The 26,521-nt window shown below is 42.7% G+C and overlaps 1 protein-coding gene and 1 long non-coding RNA gene across 6 annotated transcripts in view; one reads left to right on the top strand and one right to left on the bottom strand.

The window, feature by feature from the left end:
- LOC308611637 overlaps positions 1-22,761 on the top strand; it is a 154,913-nt gene extending 132,152 nt beyond the window's left edge. For 4 of the 5 annotated variants that reach the window (XR_014014984.1, XR_014014985.1, XR_014014986.1 and 1 more), the window contains one exon: positions 22,300-22,663. This is a non-coding gene — a long non-coding RNA (uncharacterized lncRNA). Of the gene's footprint in view, positions 1-22,299; positions 22,664-22,687 lie in introns of those variants that run through there. The other variant, XR_014014983.1, reaches the window with a different exon arrangement.
- Positions 22,762-22,964: 203 nt separating this feature from the next.
- Positions 22,965-24,350, bottom strand: LOC308611628 (NUT family member 2G-like). Its single transcript, XM_081260340.1, has 2 exons — positions 24,316-24,350; positions 22,965-23,795 (listed from the first exon to the last, which is right to left on the bottom strand). The coding sequence occupies exon 2, from the start codon at positions 23,718-23,720 to the stop codon at positions 23,004-23,006; it is 717 nt and encodes a 238-aa protein (XP_081116466.1). The 5' UTR covers positions 23,721-23,795; positions 24,316-24,350; the 3' UTR covers positions 22,965-23,003.
- Between the last annotated feature and the right edge of the window lie 2,171 nt (positions 24,351-26,521).

Here is a 26,521-nt window from a genome sequence, read left to right as displayed (position 1 = left end):
GACAAGCTAAATCTAAAGTTTATATGGGAGAGAAGTGTATTAGGCAGAGTTCTCCAGAGAAACAGAAGCAGAGCCAATAGGAGATGTGTATGTGCAAAAAATCTGCAGGGCAGGGCAACAGGCTGGAGACCCAGGGAAGAGCTGATATTGCAGTGTGAGTCCAAAGGCAGTCTGCTGGCAGAATTCCCTCTTTTTGAGGGGACGTCAGTCTTTTTTCTATTAAGACTTTCAACTGATTGGGTGAAATGTTAATCTCATCTAAAAAAATTCTTCACACAAGTATCATGAATCATGTTTGACCAAATGTCTGGTTACCGTGTCTTAGCCAAGGTGACCATTACGTATAAGTAGGGAGTTGAAAGCAGCCAAAAAATTCTGAAGAAGATATGAAAACATTAAGAAACATGAAGAAAGGGCAACCTATGCTACCTGATTTAAACATTTAAAGTCATATTAATTACAACAGTGTGGTACTGGCACAGCAAAGGTATAGACAAACAAAAATCGAACAGAATATAGGGCCCAGGAACATAGATAGATTAAAAAAGAGACTAATGTGGTAACATTACAGATTTGTGGAGAAAGGATGAACCTTTTAATAAATGGTGTTGAGATGATTGGAAATTCATATGGACAAAGGATTAGACCCCTATCTTAAAGAAATGAGAAAATAAATTCCAGTTCAAATCAAAAATTAAATATGAAAGAAAAAACATGAATACTTTAAGAGCAAAATATGGATATAGCTTTATGAAATCAGGTTAGGGAAAGGTTTCTTAAACACAACATTTAAAGAATCACAAAGTATGAAGAAAAGCTGAACAGATTATATGACGTTCATATTGAAACATTTCCACAGCAGTATAGACAAATGGACAAATAAAAACACAAAAGAATAAATCTGGGTGGCCACGAAACTTATAAAAGAAAGGTCAGCCTCTCTATCATTAAGGAAATTCTTATTTATCTACATTAGAAGCTATGTGCATTGGACTCTTAATGTAGTGCTGTTTATAATAAGGTGGATGTTACCTAAATTCCCTTCTTAAAGGTAATTGATAAATAAATTACGGTTTGTTCTCAAAAGTAATATTATACAATAGGTAAATTGAATGAAATGTTTTTGTGTGTATTAACATGGGTGGATCATAATAACATAATGTGAATTTAAAAAATAAATTGCGGGCCTCCCTGGTGGCGCAGTGGTTGAGAGTCCGCCTGCCGATGCAGGGGATACGGGTTCGTGCCCCGGTCCGGGAGGATCCCATATGCCGCGGAGCGGCTGGGCCCGTGAGCCATGGCCGCTGAGCCTGCGCATCCGGAGCCTGTGCTCCGCAACGGGAGAGGCCACAACAGTGAGAGGCCCGCATACCGCAAAAAAAAATAAAAATAAAAAATAAAAATAAATTGCAGTTACAAAAAGTATGTAGGTTTACAGATATATGAACTGAAGGGATGGGTGTGTGTGTGTTTGTGTGTGTATGTGAGAGAGAGCGAGAGACAGTGTGTACATGAGTTTTTGTGTGTGTTAAATAAGAATATATATGTAGTCAGATATGGCAACATGAACATAGAAGATTCACATACCTTTTGGATAGAGATCTCTCTAATGATTGGGGATGATCTGAAGCGAAATGCAGGAATCAGATCTTTGGAAATACCCATCAGGCTCCACGTGAAGTTTTGAAAAATTTACCACTTTAAGTAAACATTTTCTTCTCTGAGTCTGTTAAGATTTATTGCAAGTTCGATCTAATGAGCTGTATAGTAGAATGAACTTTTCAAAGTATGCTTGGTGGGGGATAGATTTCAAATCATTGATTGTTCCCCTAAAGACTAAGGCTATTTGGTGAGGAGGCTCCAAAACAAGGATTTTGTCGATATATAAATCTGTTTTCTTGAAGAGCTAATTATTTGTAGTTATGGCAGTATAATTTATTGAAGCTTTAACTTGTGTTTGTTTTCCCCAATAACTCTATGACCACCACTTCAAGATGGTAGTCAACATTTGCTGTTAATTACTTCAGGGGAGATTTGTGTTAGGGTGAAAAGCTGGTGTTTCCTGGAATTGACCGATTTTCCTTTGTTCTTTGAAAAGCACAAATACTTTGAAAGAATAATGTTAGGTGAGAGAGAGAGAGAGGAAACAGAGGAGAGCCATTGAGACTCCAAAGGAAGAGGGATAGATGTCCCCGAGGCTGGAGAGAGGGACATATCTTCATGTAGCAGAAAACTTAAACATTCACTATGGCAATGTGAAAATAGAGCATGTCTCCAGAGGTACAGAAAGATTTTAGAAACAGGGGTTATGCACTTCATGCAAGTAATATGGGTTCAGGCACCAACTTTCCTGTTATTCCAGTTTATCAGTGAAGCAGTAGAGTCAGCAGATTTAAAGCCACCATGAAAGTTCAACAAGATGTATCTTTTGTTTAAGGCCCAAATACAGAGCCTCTCCCACACTTTCTAGAGTTATTTTAAGCCTCTAGAATGTTCATGTGACCTAACGAAAGAAATGGATTCTTGAATGATGAGAAATGGTAGAGTTTCTTCTTTGCCTGATGGGATGAGGGCTTACATTATTATTAAATTTGAAATAAAAGAAGTGAATGAGCCTCTTCTTTTTTTTTTTTTTTAAGATGTTGGGGGTAGGAGTTTAGTAATTTATTTATTTATTTTTGCTGTGTTAGGTCTTCGTTTCTGTGCAAGGGCTTTCTCTAGTTGTGGCAAGCGGGGGCCACTCTTCATCGCGGTGTGCGGGCCTCTCACTATCGCGGCCTCTCGTTGCGGAGCACAGGCTCCAGATGCGCAGGCTCAGTAGTTGTGGCTCACGTGCCTAGTTGCTCCGCGGCATGTGGGATCCTCCCAGACCAGGGCTCGAACCCGTGTCCCCTGCATTAGTAGGCATATTCTCAACCACTGCACCACCAGGGAAGCCGGAGCCTCTTCTTGACCAAACACTTGAAATTCACTTTAATGAGAATACCAATATGGTGTTGTAGAATAACAAAATCTCATGCAAGAAGGGAGCCTAGTGATCACTCCATCCAGCCTACCATTTTGTAAATAAGGAACCTGAAATTGATCAAATGTGGACAACTTGCCCGAACTTAATATTCTGGTAATTAATCAAGCTGCGATTCAAACTCAGGTCTTTTGATTCCAGGTCTAGTTTATTTTTCCCATTACATTAAGCTTTGTTTAAATAGATACAATTTTAAAAGTACATGATACCTTTACTCACTGTGGGACAGTATTCCAACATGAAGGTTTTATTTCTATTTGCCTTTCCTTGAACCTAGGACAGTTGAGGAACACACACACACACACACACACACACACACACTCAGTAAATCTTCATTGCTTGGACTATCAATCCATTGGTATTTTAGCGTTTCCTTCAGAGATATGATGCATCCTAAGAAGCTATATTTTCAAATAGCATATTTCAGATGAATTATCTAAATGTGTGGGGGTTAGTTCCTGAAAATCTATTTCTCAGTTAATTGCTAGTTAATGTTTTTCTATTTTTACCACCTTAATCTGCTGTCCCTTACCTGGACTCTTAAAAAGGGCCTTCTAAAGTTTCTTCTTGAATCCTTGTTTACTTGTCTATAGGAAACTCCCCATAGATAATCTTTTTTTTTTTTTTTTTTTTTGTGGTACACGGGCCTCTCACTGCTGTGGCCTCTCCCGTTGCGGAGCACAGGCTCCGGATGCGCAGGCTCAGCGGCCATGGCTCGTGGGCCCAGCCGCTCCGCGGCATGTGGGATCTTCCCGGACCGGGACATGAACCCGTGTCCCCTGCATCAGCAGGCGGACTCTCAACCACTGTGCCACCAGGGAAGCCCTCCCCCCATAGATAATCTTTAAAAATTAAATTAGATCATTTTTCTCCCATGTTTAAGCCTCCAAACCCAACTCTGCATTGCACTATCCTATTGTAATTGAATAAAATCAATATTTCTCACCATTGACTAAAAAGCTTACATGATATGGCATCTCCCAAATACTCCTTTGTTTGGTCTGCTATGACAAAAATACCATAGACGGTCTTTTTCTGTCTTATATCACTTATATATGGAATCTAAAAAAGCCAAAGTCATAAAAGCAAAGCGTAGAATGGTGGTTTCCAGGGGCTGGGGGTGGGGAAATTGGAAAAATGTTGGTCAAATGATATAAACTTTCAACTGGTATTGATGGATAAATAAGCCGTGGAGATTTAATGCACAACATAGTGATTACAGTCAACAATACTGTACTATAAACTTCAACGTTGCTAAGAGACTAGATCATAATTATTCTCACCACAAAAAAAGAAATGATAATTGTGTGACATGATAGAGGTGTTAGCTAATGGTACTGGTGGTAATCATACTGCAATATACAAATGTACCAAACCAACAAGTGTACACCTTGCACTTACATAATGTTATATTTCAACTATATCTCAATAAAAAATACTATAGGCTGGGTGGCTTAAACACAAATATTTGTTTCTTATAATTCTGAAGTAGTATTTCCCCCAAATACTACTTCACTATTGAGTTGTAAGATCATCTTACATATCCTGGATGCCAGTCTATGTTATGTATATATCTATATCTATATCTATATCTCATGAATATTTTCTCCAATCTGTGGCTTGCCCTTTCATTTTCTAATGGTGTCTTTAAAAGTGCAGAAATTTAAAATTTTAATGTAGTTATAATTTTTTTATAATTATCAAAATGCTATTTTTAAAATTCTGAGGTAACATGGTTTTAATTATAAATTGAAAAGCAGGTAGTATAGGTATGTGATTTTGTATCTCATGCAGAATTTGGCAGTCTGGTAGCTTGTGAATATTTTCTATTTGTACTATTATTGCATGTATGAATTTATTTACAATAAATATACTTATGTGATACATAGAGAATATTTAAATTGTCAGGATTTGCTATTTCCCCATAACCTTTCTCCTGTCAATACTCTGAAGACTTGAAATGTTTACTTTCTTAATTGGTACAAGGCCTTTGTTGAGGTGGGGGGTGGACGGGAGAGAGATATAAAGAATGTAAAGAATACAAATAATAGCCCAGGCTATTCTCTATGAGGAAGAATGAAAGAGGGCAGAGGGGTAAGAAGGATAGGGAACAATAAAGGAAGGGTGAGGACAGGAGAGAAGAGGTAAAAGGAAAGAGCAGTCACTATCAGGAATGGGATTTAGGAAAGGGAGTGTGTAACAAATCTTTCGGAATCCTAGCTGTGTGCTGCCTGCATCTTTAAAACAAATCAACATGACCTTCAGTGCTTTCTGGAGGTTGGTTTCTGTTTGTGTGCTTATCATACTTAGGCTGTGATATATTTGACATCCTAAATTTTCATGGAGTTTATTTCCCACTCTTTGACATCTATGTATCTTACTGACACAACTTGAGTACTCCCTACTTTTTCTCATGTCCAATCACCATAAACTCATCAATACAAGGGACTATCATAATGCTTTTGTGATATCCAGATGACTAATCTCCCTATGGACTATAATATTATAAACATCAGGAGACTTGGCATAGCACTCAAGTAAGACAAAGTTTGAGTGTACTTCTGTCTCTGTCAGATAGAAGTGAACTGCTCCGTTACCTTTGCTGTTTGATGTGGAGACAACTATTCGCCAGATCAATAGCTGTGTATCAGGAGTTAGAGATGTTTTGATTTGTTCCAGGAAAAAAAGGCCCATAAAATCCAGCAGCTTTGATTAGAATTAGTACCTCATTATCTTATGATAATCAACAATCATTGTCCATGACTTATTTGCCTTTTTTACAGGCCAAACAGATTATTTAAATGGGGCAGGTGATGGAGATTCCCATCTGCATGGTTATTTTAGTCTCTGCAAATTCCCCAGATATGTGCTATTGCTATTTTTTGGTATCGTTTTCATGTAGGGACAGTTCCAGGAGCTTCCACTTGGCCCTTCCTATGTATTTTTTTCCAGTTGTGGCAAAATATGCATGACATAAAAGTGACCATCTTAACCATGTTTAGGTGTACCATTTAGTGGCATTAAGTACATTCACGTTGTTGTGCAACCATCATTACCATTCATCTCCAGGACTTTTTTCATCTTCCCAAACTGAAACTCTGTACCCATGAAACAACACCTCTCCATTCATCACTGCACCCAGACCCTGGCAATCACCATTCTATTATCTGTCTATATAAATTTGACTGCTGTAGTACCTCATATGACTGGAATCACAGTATTTGTGTTTTCGGTTCTGGCTTATTTCATTTAGCATAATGTCTTCAAAGTTCATCCGTATCGTAGTGTGTGTCAGAATTTTTTACCTTTGAAGGGTCATTAATATTCCATTGTATGTATATACTACATTTTGTTTATCCATTCCTCTGTTGATGGACATTTAGGTTGTTTCCATCTTTTGGCTATTGTGAATAATGCTGCTAAGAAGGTGAAATTACAAACATCTGTTCAAGTCCCTGCTTTTAATTCCTTTGGATATATACTCTGAAGTCGAATAGCTAGATCGTATGGTAGTTCTGTTTAATTTTTTGAGGAACTGCAATGTAGAAGGGTTCAGATTTCTACACATCCATGCGAATACTTGTTCTTTATTATTGTTATTAATAATAGCTATCCTAATCGATGTCAGGCAGTAGCCGTTCTTAATAGCACTGACCTTGGTTGAGAGTTCTGTCATTTTCCAAGTATGTGTACTCCAAAAATACATTCAGATATGGGGAAATATAGTGTAGGTCACTGCACAAGATTTCTAGTGAGGTGAACTTGTGTCAAAATTCCAATTATCACATGGCTTCCATAAGCCCTATTATGACCTGAAGACCACAGTGATGTTTTGGAACCTCAGGTGTATAAATTTATCTTAATAATCTCTGAAAAATTCTGAGTTTTCCACTTTTCTTTCTAAACATTCCCCCTGGAAAATTGTAAACCCCTTTGAGGTAGACCTGGAGGAAAAAAATAATCACACTCTATACTTTTGACAGTGTTGCAGCAAAGTTCCTGAAGCTGTTGTAGCCACCTGATCTCTGGTTTAGGTCTGGGCGAGGCTGTAATTTTCATTCCTGGAAAATCAATGCAGGTTTCTGCTCATTTGTGCTTGAATTTTATTTTCATTTATACAGTTCAAGCCTGCTCATCAATGTAATTCCCAGTGTAAATGTGATTAATCTGTTACTGCTGGAAGTCACTTTGGGTCAAAATACTGCCACTCTGCCCTGCTGACCTTTATGATAATTGCACTCACCTTGTTTCTCATATTAAATGCTACCACTTAACCTCTGCTACTTTGTAACCCAATGTTCCTGTTAAAAAGCACGGGGGCCATTTCATTGGTGCTATCCCGCATTGTCATCTTTAGCCCACAGAAGACAGATGCCACAGAGGTTTAAAAGGATGCTTGTATTTCTCTCATCAAAGAATGTCTTAATGTCTTGAAGAAGAATGTTATCGGTGACCTCTGTGGGGGCATAACTATGGGATAGTTGAGTGGGTTTTACATAATTAATCCACTCCAACATTCTCATTTTATGTACATGGATTCCTTTGTCTACATTCTGTCAGATAAATTATGGCATCTTGCCCTCTTTGAATGTTGCTGACTATTGAATCTATGTTTCAGTCAGCCAAACAAGCCAACGATTAGAGCCAATTCCATCAGCTAGAGCTAATACTTTGAATCTCAGGTAACGTCTTTATAATAAATTCAACCCCTTGCAACTTTATATTCGATCTTTCTCAGTCTAACACTTATAAAATATATGCCAGGGTTTCCCTGGTGGCACAGTGGTTGAGAGTCCACCTGCCAATGCAGGGGACACGGGTTCGTGCCCCGGTCCAGGAGGATCCCACATGCCGCGGAGCGGCTGGGCCCGTGAGCCATGGCCACTGAGCCTGCGCGTCCGGAGCCTGTGCTCCACAACGGGAGAGGCCACAACAGTGAGAGGCCCGCGTACCGCAAAAAAACAAACAAAAAACCCCCCCAAAAAATATGCCACACACACATTCTACAGGTTTCTGCTGATACACGTTAGCAGGATATAGCATTTCTTTTGATGTATATGCTAACTCCTACCAGCGTGGACATTATACTTGCCTACTGGGGCCTGGTAGAATCTGACTGTAGTTATTAGGATGCAATAAGTGCTGATGTGGGTGGGTCTTGAGAAAAGTAGAAATTTCCTTGAAAACTAACCTATTTAGATGAGGTCTTTAGAGATATGTTAAGTAAGTAAGGGAAGGTTAGTTTCCTCAAATGGGGAGGAAGGAGGGTGGCTTCCTTTGGCGAGGAAACCACAGGAAGATTTGGGTTAAAAATTTTCATATGAATCTGAGTCTGCCTACCTGCACTTATCCTAAATACTCAATATATCCTTATCTTAATACCCAACTCTTCCTGATCAGTGTCCTGATATTAATCTGTGAGGCTTAGCACAGATGTACGTTGAACTTGCATTTTCATTCTGCAACCCACACTTTTAGATTTGAAACTTGATCCTCAGCCATGTCTGCTGTGTGGCTCTAAGACATGAGAAAATTTTAAGGCCCTCAGTGTGGCTCTCTGTGTCTTCCCATGCCTCGATCTGAGAGTTTAAACACCTAACACCTTTTAACATTAAGTGTAAACATTTTCATTTTGTAAGCTCTCTGGTGCTATAAGAAGCAGCTAATGGTCCCCATGGTGCTTGTAGGTATTACTGCTGTAATAGACAAAATCAGCTGCTGCTTGAGATGTAAAAGTATTGTCTTCAACTGGCAATATGTTCAAAGCAAATATTGCTGGTAATTTATTTATTGCTTCCACTACTCGGAAGAAGCACTTGTCTTTGCATTGGCAATGGAGTCACTACTACATTCAAGCTCAAAACCTTATTCCAGAGTCCCATCTTGAGCATCTTTTTCCTGGGATTACTCATGCAGGACAGGAAATCTGCTTCAGGAAGTTTAGAAAGTAGATTTTAATAAAAGGAGCTTGTTTCAAAAGTTATAAAAGCTGGAGTCAAATGAAATAGGAAGGCAACCTAGAGTTTGGAAAGACTGAATCCCCTAAGCAGAACTGGAATGAATGTAGAGACTGCTGGTGGGTGCTGGGAACATGGAGGGAGAAGCCCTTGAGCAGGAATTGGACGCATGAGGGAGACGAAGCCTCAGTTGTATGTACAACTCAAAGAAAGAGGGCATTCTGGGTTCTCCCCTATCCCCTTCCTCCAAACTCTCACCAGTCCTTCCTTTACTCAAAATTAATTGGAAGCTAGTTGTCAGTGAATCCTGGGAAACCGAGTTTTCAGGAGTCAGTCCTCTAAAATAAAAATCAGAGCTGGAAAAAGAGAAATAGTCTTTAAAAATTATTCACACAAATATGCCATCCCTTTACAGTAACTTCTCACATTCCAGTTCACTTGTTCAAATACCCCACCACTATGATAGTACTTTGACGCAAGTCTGTTTACTCCCTTGCTTTCTCCTGATACTACCTTTGTATCTCCCCTTACTCTCTTACATTCCAATGTCCATTATCTACTAGTGTGTTTGTCCCTACCCCTGTTCCAGTGTCTTTTAATTATGCTGGATCAACCCAAACCATTGCTTTCTGTTTTCTTGATCTCCAGCTTTCAAAGTCTTCCCAAGTAAAGTGTATAATAGTTTAGATTGTTTCCTTTATAAATTCATGATCACTAACCTAAAAGGTCCTTTAATATTGCCCTTTAATTCTGCTACATTAATCTGGACCCATCATTTCCCACTCTTTACACTTTGTTCTCTCTTTCTGCACTATTCTTTTTTTTTTTTTAATCTCTATTGGAGTATGATTGCGTGACAATGTTGTGTTAGTTTCTGCTGTATAACAAAGTGATTCAGCTATTGCACTATTCTTAAATGGCATGTCCCCACCATTTGCTATAATATCAGGAGATAATCTCTTAATTCACAGAAAAGAAAAGAAAAAACATTAGAACTTTCCTGTTAATTAACATAATAGAGTTACTACATCTGCTACCATCTTTATCTCCTTTGGTAATTTAACAGAACAGAAGCTCTATTCCTACTAAACCCAATTCCCTTACTCCTGATTTGGATTGCATCACCTTGCACTCTCTAAGGATCCTTATTTTGTTCAATACCTTCTCTAATCTGGATCTTTTCCACTATCTTTTTTTTTTTTTTTTTGCGTTACATGGGCCTCTCACTGTTGTGGCCTCTCCCGTTGCGGAGCACAGGCTCCGGACGCACAGGCTCAACAGCCATGGCTCACGGGCCCAGCTGCTCCGCGGCATGTGGGATCTTCCCAGACCGGGGCACGAACCCGTGTCCCCTGCATCGGCAGGCAGACTCTCAACCACTGCGCCACCAGGGAAGCCCTCCACTATCTTTTTTAAACATTCTAAAATCTTCCAAATTGGGAAAAATAATAAAGAAGAGTAAAGCAAAAAAGAAAAGCAAAAGCAAACTCACCTTTCTCCACCTGACTTCTGTTACTAATTACCACACTATCTCTTCTTCAAAGGCACAGTTTTTAAGATAATTCTTGAAAATGTTTTTCTGTATCTTGGCAATTGTGAATAATGCTTCAATGAACATGAGAGTGCAATCTTTTTGAGATCCTGATTTCAGTTCTCTTATACATATATATACACACACACACACATATATATATACATATATATATATACATATATCCATTCAGAAGTGGGATTGCTAAATCATATGATAGTTCTATTTTTAATTTTTCGAGAAGCCTCCATACTGTTTTCCATAGTGACTATATACCATTTTGTATTCCCACCAACAGTGTACAAGAGATCCAATTTCTCCATATTCTCCCCAGTACTTGTTACCTTTATATTTTTGAAACTAAGCATCCTAACAGGTGTGAGGTGATATCTCTTTGTGATTTTGATTTGCATTGCCCTGATGATTAGCGATGCTGAGTACCTTTTCATATACATTTTGGCCGTTCATATGTGTTCTTTGGAAAATGTATATTCAAGTTCTTTGCCCATTTCTTGATGGAGTTATTTGGTTTATTTGCTACTTAGTTGTGGGAATTCCTTATAAATTTTGGATATTTACCCCTTACCAGATATATGATTTGCACATATTTTCTCCCATTCCATTGGTTACCTTTCCATTCTGTTGGTTGTTTCCTTTGCTGTGCAGGAGCTTTTTATTTTGATGTAGTTCTACTTGTCTATTTTTGCTTCTGTGGTCTGTGCTTTTGGTGTCATAGCCAATAAATCATTGCCAAGATCAGTGTCAAGAAGCTTTTCCCAAAATGTTCATCAACAGATGAATGGTTCAAAGCATGTAGTATATATTTACAATGGAATATTTTCAACTTTAAAAGAAGAAGGGGGTTCTACCATTGTGGCAACAGGGATGAACCTGGAGGACAATACGCTACGTAAATAAGCCAGTCACAGAAGGACAAATACTGCATAATTCCATTTATATGAGGTATCTAAAATAATCAGACTCATGGAAGCAGAGAATAGAATGTTGGTTGCCAAGGGCTGGGGAAAGGGAGAAATGGGGAGCTGTTGTTCAACAGGTATGAATTTTCAGTTATACAAGATGAATAAATTTGAGAAATCTGCTGTACAAATAGTGTCTATAGTTAACAATAGTGTTAAGCACTTAAAATTAGTTAAGAGGGTCAATTTCATGTTAAGTGTTCTTACCACACACAGAAAAAATGGGACACAAGGAAGCTTTTGGAGGGGACAGATATGTCTATTACCTTGATTGTGTTAATTGTCTCATGGGTTTATGCATATGTCCAAACTCATCAAATAGTATACATTAAGCATGTGCCATTTTTTGTGCATCAGTTATACCTCCATAAAGCTGTTTAAAAATGTTTATCTATATTTGATACCTTCACTTTATGACTTCCTTCTCATGCTTCAACCCACTCCCAATAGAATCCATCTTTTATTACTCCAATAAAAAGGTACTTCATAAACTATTTCCAAATCCATGGATGCGATGTGAAAATTTTATCTCCTAGTTACTTGACCTGTAAGTAGGATTTGCTTCTGTCTTTGAGACTTGATTTTCCTTGACCCAAAAACTCCTCTGGTTTTCTTCTCATCTCTGCGGCAGTTCATTCTCTATCTTCTTTGCAGGTACGTATCCTTCTCCTCAGACATTAAATGTTGAAATTCTTCAAAATTCAGTTTTAGGCCATTATGTCCTCTCACTCTGGAACTCATAATATGATTTCACAGAAACACACAGCTTCAGTTACCAACTCCATCAAGTTTGGACATTTGTGTACCTGAGACCTCTAATCTGAATTCTGTAAATCCAGTTGCCTAATTAACATCTAAATCTGTTCATTTAAAATATACATAAAGCTAAATACTCATGGTCTCCCTAAACTGCCGAATCTCTCCTCCTTCATTTTCATTTGTCTTAGTGTGTAGTGACACCATTCACCCAGTTGTATAAACCAGGCACCTAACAATAATCCTTGAGTTCAACCTCTCGCATCAGCCACTATATCCTATCCATTATCAATCTTATCCATTTTACCTCCTAGATACTTCCTTAATCTATCTAATGTCCTCTATCTACTCATCGTTGTAAGTGGTAAATTAATGCATGAATATATATTTCCCTGATTGCTTTGCTTGGTACCTATAGTTTTTATGGCAGAAAAATTTATATTAAAAAAAATCCGTTCATCTTCCGTATATCTTCCCTTCTGTTCCTCCATCCTCCTGTCCCCATTTCAAGCAAGTATACAGGACTCCCTAGAAACCTCTTCCTCAGGAAATATGCCATTTCTAAGCCTCAAGGTGTGAAGGAGGAGATTACAAGGCAGTTGGAGGATTAAAAACCAGTGAGTACAACAAGCACTGCCTGACACTACCTTGTTACTGGATAGAGCCTTGGAGCTGCACCAACTCATTAGAGGGATGTAGTTGAGAGAGATATAGGGAAGGCATGTAATAGGCATGAGGTATCTATCTCATCAAATATTTCAGCATCCCAAACATTATAGAGGAGCATTTATAAATGGGACATAAAGGTACAGGTGTCCCGGTCTCAGAAGACCAGAAGGACCTCCACAACACTTTCATGTTACAGGGTTTTTATACCACTTTGGTTGTATAAGGTACCTCTAATAATGGCTGAGTCTAAATTCTCTACTTGCTCAGTTATTTAAAGAATTAAATTCATTTAAATCAAGTAAAGAAACAGTAGGTTTATAGCAGCTCATAACTGCTTACTTTTTTTAAAAAAAATTATTTATTTATTATTTTTGGCTCTGTGTTGGGTCTTCGTTGCTGCACGCGAGCTTTCTCTAGTTGCGGAGAGTGGGGGCTACTCTTTGTTGCAGTGTGCGGGCTTCTCATCACGGTGGCTTCTCGTTGCGGAGCATGGGCTCTAGGTGTGCGGGCTTCAGTAGTTGTGGCGCATGGGCTCTAGAGCGCAGGCTCAATAGTTGTGGCACACGGACTCTAGAGCGCAGGCTCAGTAGCAGCACATGGGCTTAGTTGCTCTGCGGCATGTGGGATCTTCGGGAACCAGGGCTGGAACCCGTGTCCCCTGCATTGGCAGGTGGATTCTTAACCACTGCGCCACCAGGGAAGCCCCTTAACTGCTTACTTTATGTAGAAAAGCTGCCACCAATATATGGCAAGAACTTTGCTTGTATAATTTACACTAACTGGTATAATACACCTTCTACAAGAAAACTGAACAAGAATGAACTAGGGAGCAAAACATTTTTATCCTTTGAGCCATTCTGTTATTAAGGGTTCTTGTAAGCTCTGATGTTTTGTCTCTGAGAGAAAGAAAAAAAAATTTTTTAATTGGAAATTTAGAGATTTTTTTTTAAAACTTAAAATGGAAGATCTTGGTAGTAATTGAGTGTATAGTATTGTGTCATATGTTTTATTATTCATTTTATAGAACTAATTGCCCATGTGTTCCTATAATAGGGGAGGAAAAAATAACGGTTTTAGTCCCAGTATAGATATTGCATGATAAAAGGAGAATGATGACCATCTCCATTTCCAAAGGGAGAACAGGAATTCAAAACATGCTATGCCATAAATCGTTTAATTCAGCATTTTAAAATATTTTGAGCATTTGAACTCAATGTTTTGTAACTTCTAAAAAAGTATAATGTATATACATAATTTCCACACATTTAAAATGACTTGTTAAATTGTTAAGACCTGACTTCTTTCTCAAAATTAAGGTATGCTAGTCGGACCTGAGAATAGCCTCCAGAGGGCGACCAAGTTTCATCCCTGCAAACAACTGCATCAAAATGTAACATTGCTTCCAACAAAAGCAAGGACTTTCTAAAGTTAAAATTTGAAAAGCCAGTGATAATAGTTAATCCTTGAAAAAATATCATGACCCAAAGTCTGAATAGCTCTGCAAATTGGTTGTTTCAGAAGGAGACCACCTCTAATTTGATGGTTTAGTAGAGCAAGGGCCTTTGAATCTAGACAAATCTCACAAAGCTGCTAGATCAGCAAAACTTGTCATCAGTTCACGCATGCTCTGATTTTCCTGCTCACTGAAGTCTACCTCTTCTAAGCACCTTGTATTAGCAGGGTTTGGCTCTTGCATTTCCACAGACGTAAGGCCTTAAATTCAAGGGTCAGCTCTACAAATGGTTGATATATTACTTTGTAAATAGAGTTTCATCTATGGAATGGGATAAATATCTTCCTTATGTCTCATTGTTTTGTGAGTATTAAATTAGATAAATATATGAAAACACTTGACACAATGACTGGTTGGTAAACTTACTTTCTGCCCATTTCTTTTGCCCTCCCTTTTTTTCTCCTTAAATTGAGAAAGATAGGATCTTATTATGTCATTCACTTGAATGTTTTAGTGCTATATCACTCTTCCATTACTTTTCCCCAAAGTATATTTTTAAAAATCTCACAGAAATAAAGTAGTGATTAAGTTTAAATAATTGATATTTCTCAATCCCTAGACAGAAGTATATCTAATAAAAGTAGGTTTGTTAATCCTTGACTGATAATGACTAGAAAATAAAGAAGTATTTCTAATTGGGCAGTCCATCCAATTGGCTCTCACCGTGTACCAATGGATTATTTTTTTTCTACTTATTTCATCTTTATCAAAGCTACAACACAGAGAACATTAGTTGAGTTTACTTTGTAACTGCCCTTTCTCATTATTCCTGACCTGTATCTAACTAGCAGACAGTTACTTTTGATTCTTCTGAGAAAGTTCCTAAAGCATTGCTTTTCTTTATAAAATAACCTTCCTGAAGGTAATGCTAATTTTAACTACTGATCAAGATGGCCTTAATGTGTCCCTCAGTTTGGCTAAACTTCAGACAGGATTTTTCTTTACCATAGGCCCCTAACCTCCCTTTTCTGAAAACATTTACTTTAAGAAGCTTGAAATTATAAATTCTTTCTCTGCCCCTTTGAGATGTAAATTTTCTCCTAGTCACTTGATAATTTTCCAACCCAGAAATGTCTTTCTCAAGGACCTGGGAGTCAGCTCTTTGAAATACAACCTTCAAGAAAGGTATTGCCCCTAGTTCCCAGTCTCTGTGGGGAGTATAGGAGCCTAACTTTGATAAGAGCCAAAGCAAACAGAGATGGTCTAATTATATTGACCAACCTCTTCCCCAGCATCCTCTACTATTTTTCCTACAGCTCATCCTGGCATCTAAAAACTTCCATGCCTTTTGTTTCAGCAGAACGGAGTTCAGTGTCTCTCCCCTATTACAGAATCGTCTTGAGTAAAGTACTCCTTGCCTGTTTAACCATCTGGTGCAATTTTTCTTTGACATCACTCCATCACATACTCCAAACTGCCTACCACTTTCAGATTAATCTTATAAAACTTTGTATATGTGCTGCTGAAGTGAGCACAATCTTTATAGAACTTTGAATCACTCCCTATTTCCTGTGGCATGAAGCCCACCATTCAAACTTCTCCACAGTCTTATACCTTCCAAACTCATTAGTGTTATCTTCCAATTCCTGAATTCTCTCCTCCAATAATATTAGTACATTTTCTTCCTACACGTGGCTAACATTTCCCCATTTTGAGATTTCATGTGTCTTCTAATTTTTTTAATATTTGGAAATTTTATTATACTGTATTTGCCCATAACAAATAAAATAGAAATTGTTTCAAGTCTTTGCAAATAAATTTAATACAGGGTATTAAGAACACCAGTGATGAAACTTCTGAGAAGTAAAGAAGGGCCACCTAGATAATGGAGTGATTAGTAGGAATAGGAATTTACTTGTACCCCTATGCTGGAAAGGCAAAGTTAAGGAGAAGGTTGTAAAGGCGTCCAGGGCCAGGTTAAATGATCATCAATGTCAGACCATAGCAGTTCTGTCTCATTGGAGTTGGAGCCGTGGAAGTTACACAGTTGCTGCTGGAGAATCTTCACAAAGTAGAGGAAGAAAGGGAGAAATCTCATAGCTTATCCCTAAACTTCCATATACCATCAGTTGCTTCTTTTTGGCTGCGCCTGATCAGAAGTAAGCTGCCTGTATGAGTCTGCTATCATGTGATAGAAAACAGATTCAAGAAGGAACAATGACTAAATTCAAGAAAAAGCAGTCCCAAACTAGTATTTTTGCTTGAATGTTATGCAACAGTCTGTTTTCTGTATTTTTTCTAACTTTATTGAGATGTAATTGACATATAGCATTGTGTAAGTTTAAGGTGTACAACCTGTTGGTATGTTACATGTTGTGAAATGATTACCACAGCGGAGCTAGTTAACACACCTCCGTTACCTCGCATAAATACCATTTTTTTTGGTGAGAACATTTAAGATCTCTCTTAGCAACTTTGAAGTATATAATACAGTTCTGTTAACTGCAATCACCATGCTGTAGATTAGATTCCCAGAAATTCATGTGCTAACTGGATATTTTACCCTTTGGTCAACATCTCCCCATTTCCCCCAACCCCAACCCCTAGCAACAACCATTCTATTGTCTGTTTCTCTGGGTTTGGCTGTTTTAGAGTCTACAATTTAGTTACATCATACAGTATTTATTTTTCTCTCTCTGACTTATTTCACTCATCATAATGCCCCAAGGATCCATAAATGTTGTTGCAAGTGGCAGGATTTTCTTCTTTTTCATGGCTGAATAATATTCCATCTATGTACCTACCATATCTTCTATATCCATTTATCCATGTATGGACACTTTGGTTGTTTCCATCTCTCGGCAATTGTGAATAATGCTGCAATGAACGTGCGAGTGCAGATATCTCTTTGAAATAGTGATTTCATTTTCTTTGGACATATATATACCCAAAGCAGGATTGCTAATGTATGGTAGTTTTCTTTTTAATTTTTTGAGGAGACTCCATATTGTTTACCATAGCGGCTGTACCAATTTACATTCCCACCAACAGTGCACAAGGGTTTCCTTTTCTGCATCCTTGTCAACATTTGTTACCTCTTAGTCTCTTTGAGGTGATATCTCGTTGTAGTTTTGATTTGCATTTCCCTGGTGATTAGTGATGTAGAGCATCTTTTCATGAACCTGTTGGTGATCTGGATGTCTTCATTGGAAAATTTTTTATTCAGTTCTTCTGCCCAAGTTTTAATTGAATTGTTTGAAAATCTATATCTATCTATATCTATATATAGATATAGATACAGATATAGCCATTGTATGAGTTCCTTATATATTTTGGATATTAACACCTTATCACGTACATGATTTGCAAATATTTTCTCCCATTCTGTAGCTTGCCCTTTCATTTTGTTGATTGTTTATTTTTCTGTGTAGAAGCTTTTTAGGTTGATGTTATATAACAAGTTGTATAACAAGTTGTATATAACAAGTTATATAACAAGTTGTATTTCTCTTGGTGATTTTAAGATTCCCTTGTTATCTTTAACGTTGACATTTTAATTTTAATATTTCTTGGTATGGATCTCTTTAGGTTGATCTGCTTTGGAGCTCTCTGGGCTTCCTGTATCTGGATGTCTGTTTCTTTCCCCAGGTTAGGAAAAGTTTTCAGATATTATTTCTACAAATGTTTTCTGCCCCCTTTTCTCTTCTCCTTCTGGAGTTCCTATAAGGTGAATTTTATTCCATTTGATGTGCCATAAATCCCTTAAGCTATATTCATTATTTTCATTCTTTTTTCTTCCTTATTCTCTGATTGGATGAGTTCCTCTGACCTGTCTTTGAGTTCACCTATTCTTTCTTGTGCTTCATCTACTGTATTTCTAAGTTCAGTTATTGCATTCTCCAGTTCCATGACTTCTATTTGGAACTTTCTTATATCTTCTATTTCTTCGTTGAAGTTCTCACTGTTTTCATCCATTTTCCTTCTGAGTTCAGTGAGCATTTTTATGACCATAACTTTGAACTCTTTATCAAGTAAATTACTTATGTTCATTTCATTAAGATTTTTTTCCTGAGGTTTTATTTTGTTCTTTTTTTGGAGTATAGTCCTCCCTTTCTTCATTTTGCTTGACTCTCTGTGTTGGTTTCTATGCATTAAGTGAAATAGCCACATCTCCCAGTCTTGAAGAGCTGTGTGACAGATGAACCTTGTCATTTAACCCCGTCTACTCTTGGTTGCCTCTCAAACCTTTGTGATTGTCTAAGCAGTTTATTTTTAATAGACCTGGCACACCATCCCAGCAGTTGAGGGTGTGCCAAGACAAATGAGCAACCCAAAGTGGAGGATCTCAGGCAGCACCTAGATTCAGGTTGATAGGAAGCCAGAAAACTTGGTAACAGCTTTTAAAGAATGCAAATGTATTTAGTCTTGTGAGATTGCAAGTGGAAGCCCTGCTGCGCCCCAGAAGCAAGCAATCTGAAGGTGTTCCCTGGGGAGCAGTCACAAGAAAACAGTGCTTCAGATAAGTGTACAAGCTCCATTCTGGGAGATACCAGTGAACTGTAGTAAGGCAGAGTGAGGGTGGAGAGATGGCACCCCCAGCCTACCTTCCCCGAGAGCACATCCATAGCCTCTAGATGTGTGCTGAACCTGAAGCCTGCTCTTAAGTCTTGTCCCTACTAGCACATAGGCCTTTTTCTTGTAAAGGCTGGGGCTGTGTCTCAGTCTGATGTGTAGTGGTACATCCTGGGGGTGGTATCCTGCCAAGAACTGTCTCTCCAATTGTTACAGTCCCATGGGACCCAGAAAAGAAATCCCTCCTGGCCTCCAGAGCCAGGTGATCAAGGAGCATCCCCTGAGTGGAGGCCACAAAAATGGGATCTCCTGTCTTGGAGATTCTGGCTCTCTGGAGCACATCAGAAGGAAAGTGTGAAGATGATGCTTACTGGCTGAGTGAGGCGGTGGGAAGAGTGCAAAGATGACACCATTTGAATAAAGGGAAAGAGGGAAAAGAAAAAAAAGAAAAGAAGAAAAAATATATATATATATAGCAAGACAGTGGAAGAGCAGGGAAGAAGGAGCCAGCTGGCTGGAGCACAAAGCTGTCACCTGCAGGAAAGGAAAAAGGGGAAAAAGGATGGCACCTTTCAGTTTTATCAAGGCAAAGAGAGAGCAGGAAGATGGCACCCGCCAGCCTCTGTCCCTGGGGAGTATTCCAGCAGGCCCCTGTTCCTCAGATTAATGCTTTAAAATTGGGAAGTGAGTTTCTTTCCCAAAAAGTCAGAGTGCTTTTCAAAGGGCTGCTTCTACACTTGGCCCTGGGACAGGTGAGTCTGTGCACAGGCCCTTTAAGAGCTGTTCCTCAGTTCACCACAGCCCTGTGGGTCTCATGGGATGTGGCTTGTTGGTCTTCAAAGTCAGATGTTTTGAGGGTCTATCTCTCAGGTGCCAGCCTTAAAATTTGGAGTGCCCAATGTGGGGTCCATACCCTTCACCTCTCAGGAAGAAGCTCCAGGTTTTGAGTTCCTTCCTAATTGTGTGTCTCCACACCAAGGATGGGGTTTATGGCAAAATTGTGTCTCAGCCTTTCTGACCTGTTTTGATGTGGTTTCCCTCTGGTTTTCCTGATGTGAAGGGGTTGCTCCACCATCTTTTAGTTTTCTTCAGAGGAAATTTTTCCATATGTAGCTGTAGCTTTGGTGTGTTTGTGGGAGGAGGTGGGTTCAGGATCTTCCTATGTTGCCATCTTGAACTGGAACCTATTTAATATGTTTTAAATTTTGGTTTTCAGTCGTTCAGTTTGTTACTAGTATATGGAAATATGATCAATGTTGTGTATTAATGTTTATGTATTGATTTTATATTCTGAGATCCTGCTAAAGCAAGCTATTATAATTTATTATGAGTCTACTTATACCTTCCTTGGAATTTTCTATGTAGAGAATTATGTCATCTGTAAAGAATGACAGTTATATTTCTTCTTTTCTAATATGTATGCCTCTTTTTTCCTTTTCTTGCTGTACTACAGTAACTAGAATCTAAAGTACTAAGTTGAAAACTAAGATAAGAGTGGACCTTCTAACCTAGTTTTTGAACTCAGGGAAAAGCATTCATTCTTTCACCATTTCATGTGATGTTAGAAGTAGGTTTTCTGTAGAGGCTCTTTATTAGGTTGAGGTAGTGCCCTTCTATTCCTAGTTTCCTGAGCACTTTTAATATGAAGGGGCGTTGAATCTCGTTCAGTGTCTGTTCTGTGTTAACTGGTGTAACAGTACGTGTTTCCTCTTTAGACTCAATCTGGTAGATTACACTGGTGAGTGGTTACCATTGAACAAGGCTTGCATCCCTGGAATAAACGCCACTTGGTCATAGTCTGTTATTCATGTGGATTCTGATGGTAGGTATTCTTGTGGATTTCTTCTAGTAGGGTAAATTCTGGTTCCCCCAAAACGTCCGTGTTTAACCCCTCCTATGACAATATGTGAACGTTACCTTGTATGGAAAAATGGACTTTGCAGCTGTGACTAAGTAAAAAATCTTGAGATGAAGAGATTATCCTAAATTTTCTGGGTGGGCTATATATAAACACAAAGAGCTGTATAGGAGGGACACAGGAAGAGTCAGAGTTGGAGAGACCATGTGATGAGGGAAGCAGAGATTAAAGTGATGCACTTTGAAGGTGGAAGAAGGGACTAATTCCAAGGAATGCAGGCAGCCTCTAGAAGACAGAAAGGGAGAGGAAACAGATTCTCCTGTAGGGCTTCAAAAGGAACAAGCCCTGAGACACCTTGCCTAATATCAGACTACTAAGCTGCAAAAACTTTCTTTCACAAAGGGTCAAGGAGGGCTGGGAGCACATATGTGCTGCCCACCTGGACAGAGGGGGACCTGTGAGGCTGACCTACAGATTCTGTGGAGGTGGAGAGACATGAGCCCCTTTCTTCTCCAAGCTCTTTGCAGGGTCCAGCAGAGAGTCATGCCACCTGTGGAAGCCTGCGGCCCCAGTTTTGCATGCTGGTGGTGTAGGGGTCATGTTCAGGGAATCTCTGTTGTCCTAACACCTGCCTGGGTCCTGGGGAAGGAATCAGAAGTCGGAAGCAGGAGAAGAGCCTTTGGCCAGCAGGGAAGGGGGGGTGAGGCCCAGGGCAGGTCCATAAAAGATCAGAGCATCTCAGTGCTTTAGGAGGAAGGGGCTTCAGAGGTGGGCCAGCACAGGCTGTGACAGAGGCTAAGCGGACTGGGAGGGGAGGCACTTCTGGGAGACAGCAGGGGTCTACCCCCTGCCCCTCATTGTTTGCTCATCTCACTCTAATGAGGGGGTCATTTCCCCTGCTCTGATGATTCGAAGCCTCTGCCGACACCCACAGGACGGTGACGGAGGCCTCCACACTCCTCAGCATGGATCCCAGCTCCCACTCAGATCTGGGGCCACAGACACCTCTCCCACCCCCTGCCGCCCCTGTGAGCAAGCTGTTCTTGTGAAACGTGGTCATAGTTTGTTAGGAGGACCTGTTTCCTATGGGGATACAAACCAGTGTTGATACCAGTGCACACACACGTCCAGCCATGGGTGCAAAGGGAAGGGACAGTAGCTCTGGGGTGTCTTTGCAGACCCGGAGGCCCCAGACGCCAGTCCCCACGGCCACAGCCACATGGGTCCTCCTCCCTCAGTTGAACGAGATGCTGCTGCACAGAGATCCCACAAGTTCTACAAAGGGGCCCGACTGTCCTTTCCCTTATACACACCTTTAACGGGTGCCCCATGAATCTCCCCACACCCATTCCCCTTGTTGCATCCTCATTGGGATGAAGAGGTAGCTGCCTCCACCACTCTCCACATTGCAATAATCCCAGTGGAACTAGAGGATGCTCCCGCTACGATGAGGCAGACAGTCCCGTCCCCATGGCCAAGACTTTTCGTCTCTGGTCAGGCCACCCACACAGGAAACCCTGGATGAGCGGAGGGTCATCCCAGCGCCGTCGTCTGGCCACATGAGGAAAGCAGAGAGAAGCTCCATAATGACAAGGGCCGTCTCCAGGCTCCATCCTAGAAACTGGTGAGTGTCCAGAGGGCTGAAAGGCACAAGAGCAGCTCTGCCTCCCCAGAAGGTTCAGGGATGCAGAAGACGGTACAGATGCCCCAGAAGGGCCCTAGCCAAGCAGGCGTTAGAGAAGGGGCTGATGAGGGGGTCCCTGGGGAAAGTGAGAGCTGTGCGTTCCCAGGGGCAGCCTGAGGAGTCCTTGTCTATGTGGAGGAAAGGTGTGGCCACCTGTAGACCCAGAGCTCCTGTGACCTCCCTCATCCTTCCTTCCTCTCAGGATCGCTCTCTGTGGAGCAGCTCAACACCAACAAGATGACAGTGGCCTGAGAGCATTTCCCACGAAAACGATCTTGGTTCACAATTTACATACATCACTCCAAAGGTCCTGCTCCCACCCACACCTGGCCACACCCACCTCCCCCACCTCCCTAACCCCCCCACAATCCCGCTCCCCCTCCCCACCCTGGTGGTCCTGCCCCGCTCCCTTCCCCCCACATCATCCAGGATCAGCACTGGGAGGAGGAGAAGGAGCCCCTAGGCTCCCCAGGGGGCTGCCCTGGGGCCTCGCCCTGGAGGGCCGGCCCAGCTGAACCCTACTGGCTGCAGTGCTTCTTCCTCCTCTTCCCACGCTTCTTTGTGTCAAACGGGTCACGCTTTCTCTTTCTCAGCTGTGAGGGGCGAGCCAGCCCCAGAGCCAAGGCTGGCCTCCCAGAGACGCCGAGGCCAGCCCCGGGGATGGGCAGCTTCTCAGCAGCGGCTGGGCGTCCACACAGAGCCCGCTTCCTCGACTTGGGAGCGGCTGGTGGAGCTGGGCTGAGGCCTCTTCTCTGAGAGGAGGGGGACTGGGGAGCACTCTGGGCCCCCCAACCTCCAGAGGAAGCCAGGGCTGAGACATGCGCAGGACTGAGGGACATCCCGAAAGGCACCAGTATATGCTGAGAGTCTATGATGAAGACGCTTTGGAGCACCTCCTCGTTCTCACTGGACCCGTCCCTGGGCACTCGGGCCTCCCGAAGAGGAGAGGCCTTTCTGAGAACAGACGCATCCCTGGATCTCAGTAGAGGGCCGGTGCGCCTTTGACCCTGGGGAGGGGAGAGCCGTACGGGCCGGAATATAGAGAACTCCTGACGTCCTCCAGAGGGAACAAAGACTTCGGGCCTGCACAGGGCAGTGTCTGTTTGCATGAGCCTATGAAGAGCCTGAGAATCAATCTCTGGTGGGCAGGCTTCATCACTGACCCCTAGATGGGGGTCTTGGTCGTGCCTCTGGGCACCTTGGCCGGCGTCGGACTCAGAAGGACTTGAGGCCATTCCGGGTGCACTGTGACTCAGGGCTGCCCGCACACCGTCGTCCTCTTTCAAGGCCAGGAGTCGTTTCTGCACCAGCTGGTAGGAGGGAGGAGGACAGTGACGGCTCCACACACACGTGTGAGAGGAGGAGCACTGGGCAGTGGGACAATGGCCCTGTGGGGGAGGAGGGGATGGGCGACCCCAGGACTCGAATCCAAATACAGACACTGTGGCAGTCCGGCCATTCTCCTGCAACTGATTCCCAGCTTTGTGACCTTCCCTCCCCTCCCGGCTCCCTATCCTCTCCTTCCTTTCACCCTGCACTACACCCACCCCAGAACGGGCCCTTCCCCATGCCAGGTGTCCCAGGCAGGGGAGGGATGGACAGCGCTATGTGGCCCTCCTGTTCTGGGGCCCTACCTCTCCCCTGTTCACTGGGGTCCCTCTGTGCCCTGGTCTTCCTGAGTGTCCCTTGTGTCCCCTGTTCTACCGGGGATCCCTCCCTCCTCTGGCTCCCCTGGGTCATCTGGATTCCCCTGTCCCCTGGATCACCTGGGGTCCCCCTCCCGTGGGGTCCCCTGGCTCCCTGAGTGTCCCTCTCCCTCCCCTGTCTCACTTCTTCGGGGGTGAGCCCTTCCTCCTGCTCCAGCTCCTTCTCTAGGGCCAAGAGATCCAGCTGTGGGTCTGGGGAAAGCAAATCTGCCAGGAATCCAGGGTGAATGACTGCCTCCACCTAGAACAGAAAGAAGAGGCTGTGAGCATCCTCGGCCAGGAGTGGCCTGTGAGACAAGAAGGCCAGGAGGGAAAGTGAAAAGCAGAGACCCACCCCACTCTCCTCCACAAGGCGGGGATGGTCAGCGCGCACACACACACACACATACACACACGCAAACATGCACATACACAGTCACACACAAAAGAGCATATATACAGAGGCACAAACAGACACAAAGGCATACACACAGATAGACACAAACATATACACACAAACATCTGCGTAAACCTCCCCTAACACCAGGCTCAGGAACAAGGAGCTGAGCTTAAGTCCCAACGGCCTGAGCAGAACCCAGATCTTGGGTGCTGAGAGTTCCATGCCCTGGCATCTTGCAGACCCCAGTCTCCAGGCCTAGCCTACTTTGGTGACAAAGTCCTCCTGGGAACACAGCTTGTCGATATAGCTTAAGAGATCCGGGTCCGAGTAGGTGCCGTCCTCTTCCTGCTGCAGCTCATTTCCGTCCTCTCCCCATTCTGCATCTGAGTCGCCTGTGGCTGAGTGGACGGGCCCCACCAGCGCCTCCATGATGTCCATATACTCCCTCACAGCCTCAGGTGGAATGTCCTCGGGTGCCTTGGGCTCCGGGGGTCGCTGGGACCCGTGTGGCTTCGGGCGGGAGGGCTGGGCCCTGGGGCCGGACATCCTGGGAGCACAGGCTGCGGCAGAGCAGGAGGAAGGGAAGGAAGGTGAGGGGCTCCCGGTCCACCTCCTGACCACCGAGCGCACGCTGGTGAGGGCACTGTTGGGGGACATTGATGTGGGTGTGGGGGGGTCAGGACCACATGGAGCTTCATGCACAGTTGGAGGGGGGAGGTAAGGGGGCATCTAAGAGAGTCACATATAAGGAAGTGGGGAACCTCCAATTTTCCAGGGGTGTCCCCATCAAGCCCACTTCTTAGGCAGACTTTGTGTGCAGTCCTTTGACAGGGAGGCGTGAGAGAAGTTACAAGATTGACCAAGTCAATACCCCGTAGTAACAAAGGGCATCTGAGACCCCACCCCCCACCCCCCGCCTCGGTGGCTGTTTTGCTTGAAAGACCAATGCCCCTGTCTTGAAGGAAAATGATCCACATGGGAAGAGTGGCCAACCCTGGGCCCCTGTTACCTGTGCGTTCAACTCCAGTGGGAACCTGGGTGGCCAGCTGAAGGCCCACTTTCGGGGCTGGGGGCCCCCGAGGATCCAGCTTCGGTGGGGCTGGAGGAGGCAGGCCCTGCGCGCACTGCATCCACCGCAACTGCTGGATCTGCATCTCCTCCTCTGCCTCAAATTGCATGAACCTGGGGAGTGACGGAGGCACAGGCCACCCTGAGAAAATGGCCTGGGTTCTGGAGCCCAACAAAGGCAGCCAAGAATGAGGGATTGGGAGAGGATGTGCCTTGGGGCTGTCAAGGCCCTGTGAGGTGCTGTCCACAGCAGAGAGCTGCTCCTGGAACTGATACAAGATCTGGGACCCTTCCTGCCTCACCAGCACTGGAGAGCATTCAACAGCATAGAGCCAGGTCGCTGCATTGAACCAGGTCAACGGGACACGTGGCTGACCCAGGGGGCACCCTCCCCATGCCCCCCATCCAGAGCCACATGAAGGGCTGACAGCCAGAGGCTGGAACAGGCATGTGTTCCCCACAGGGGTCCTTGCCCAAATCCAGGACCCTGGGTTGGGACTGAGAGTTCTGGAACGTAGACCTGGAGACAGGGCTCAGGAGAGGCTGGACGATGTGGATGCTGAGCTTAGAGGACAGGCCTTCCTTTCCTCTGAGAGGTGCTTGTTTGTTTGGTTTTGTTTCTTAAGCCAAGGGGATTACCGTGGAGCAAACACTGGAAGGGCCAGAGACCCTTGGGCTGATGACAGCTGGCTTCCCCAGCCTCTTGAGGGATGCCAGGGTACCCACTCAGGCCACTTTTCGTGAGGAGAGGGGGTCCCAAATCTATGTCAGTGGCCGCCAGCCAGCCACCACTAAGGAAGCAGCAGGCTGGCGGGTGGAGCTCTTTCCCCAGCCCAGCCCATATGGCCGGAGTTGGACCCCTACTGGACTCACAGCTTCACCC

This window comes from Mesoplodon bidens (genome assembly GCF_964165515.1).
Source record: "Mesoplodon bidens genome assembly, contig: HAP1_SCAFFOLD_118, whole genome shotgun sequence".
Lineage (NCBI taxonomy): Eukaryota > Metazoa > Chordata > Mammalia > Artiodactyla > Ziphiidae > Mesoplodon > Mesoplodon bidens.
The sequence above is the reverse complement of the archived record's forward strand: the minus strand, read 5'-3'. Positions and strand labels throughout refer to the sequence as shown.

Coding starts and splice junctions, on each gene's coding strand:
- LOC308611628 (XM_081260340.1), bottom strand. CDS start 23,720: ATGGCCTCAAGTCCTTCTGAGTCCGACGCCGGCCAAGGTGCCCAGAGG.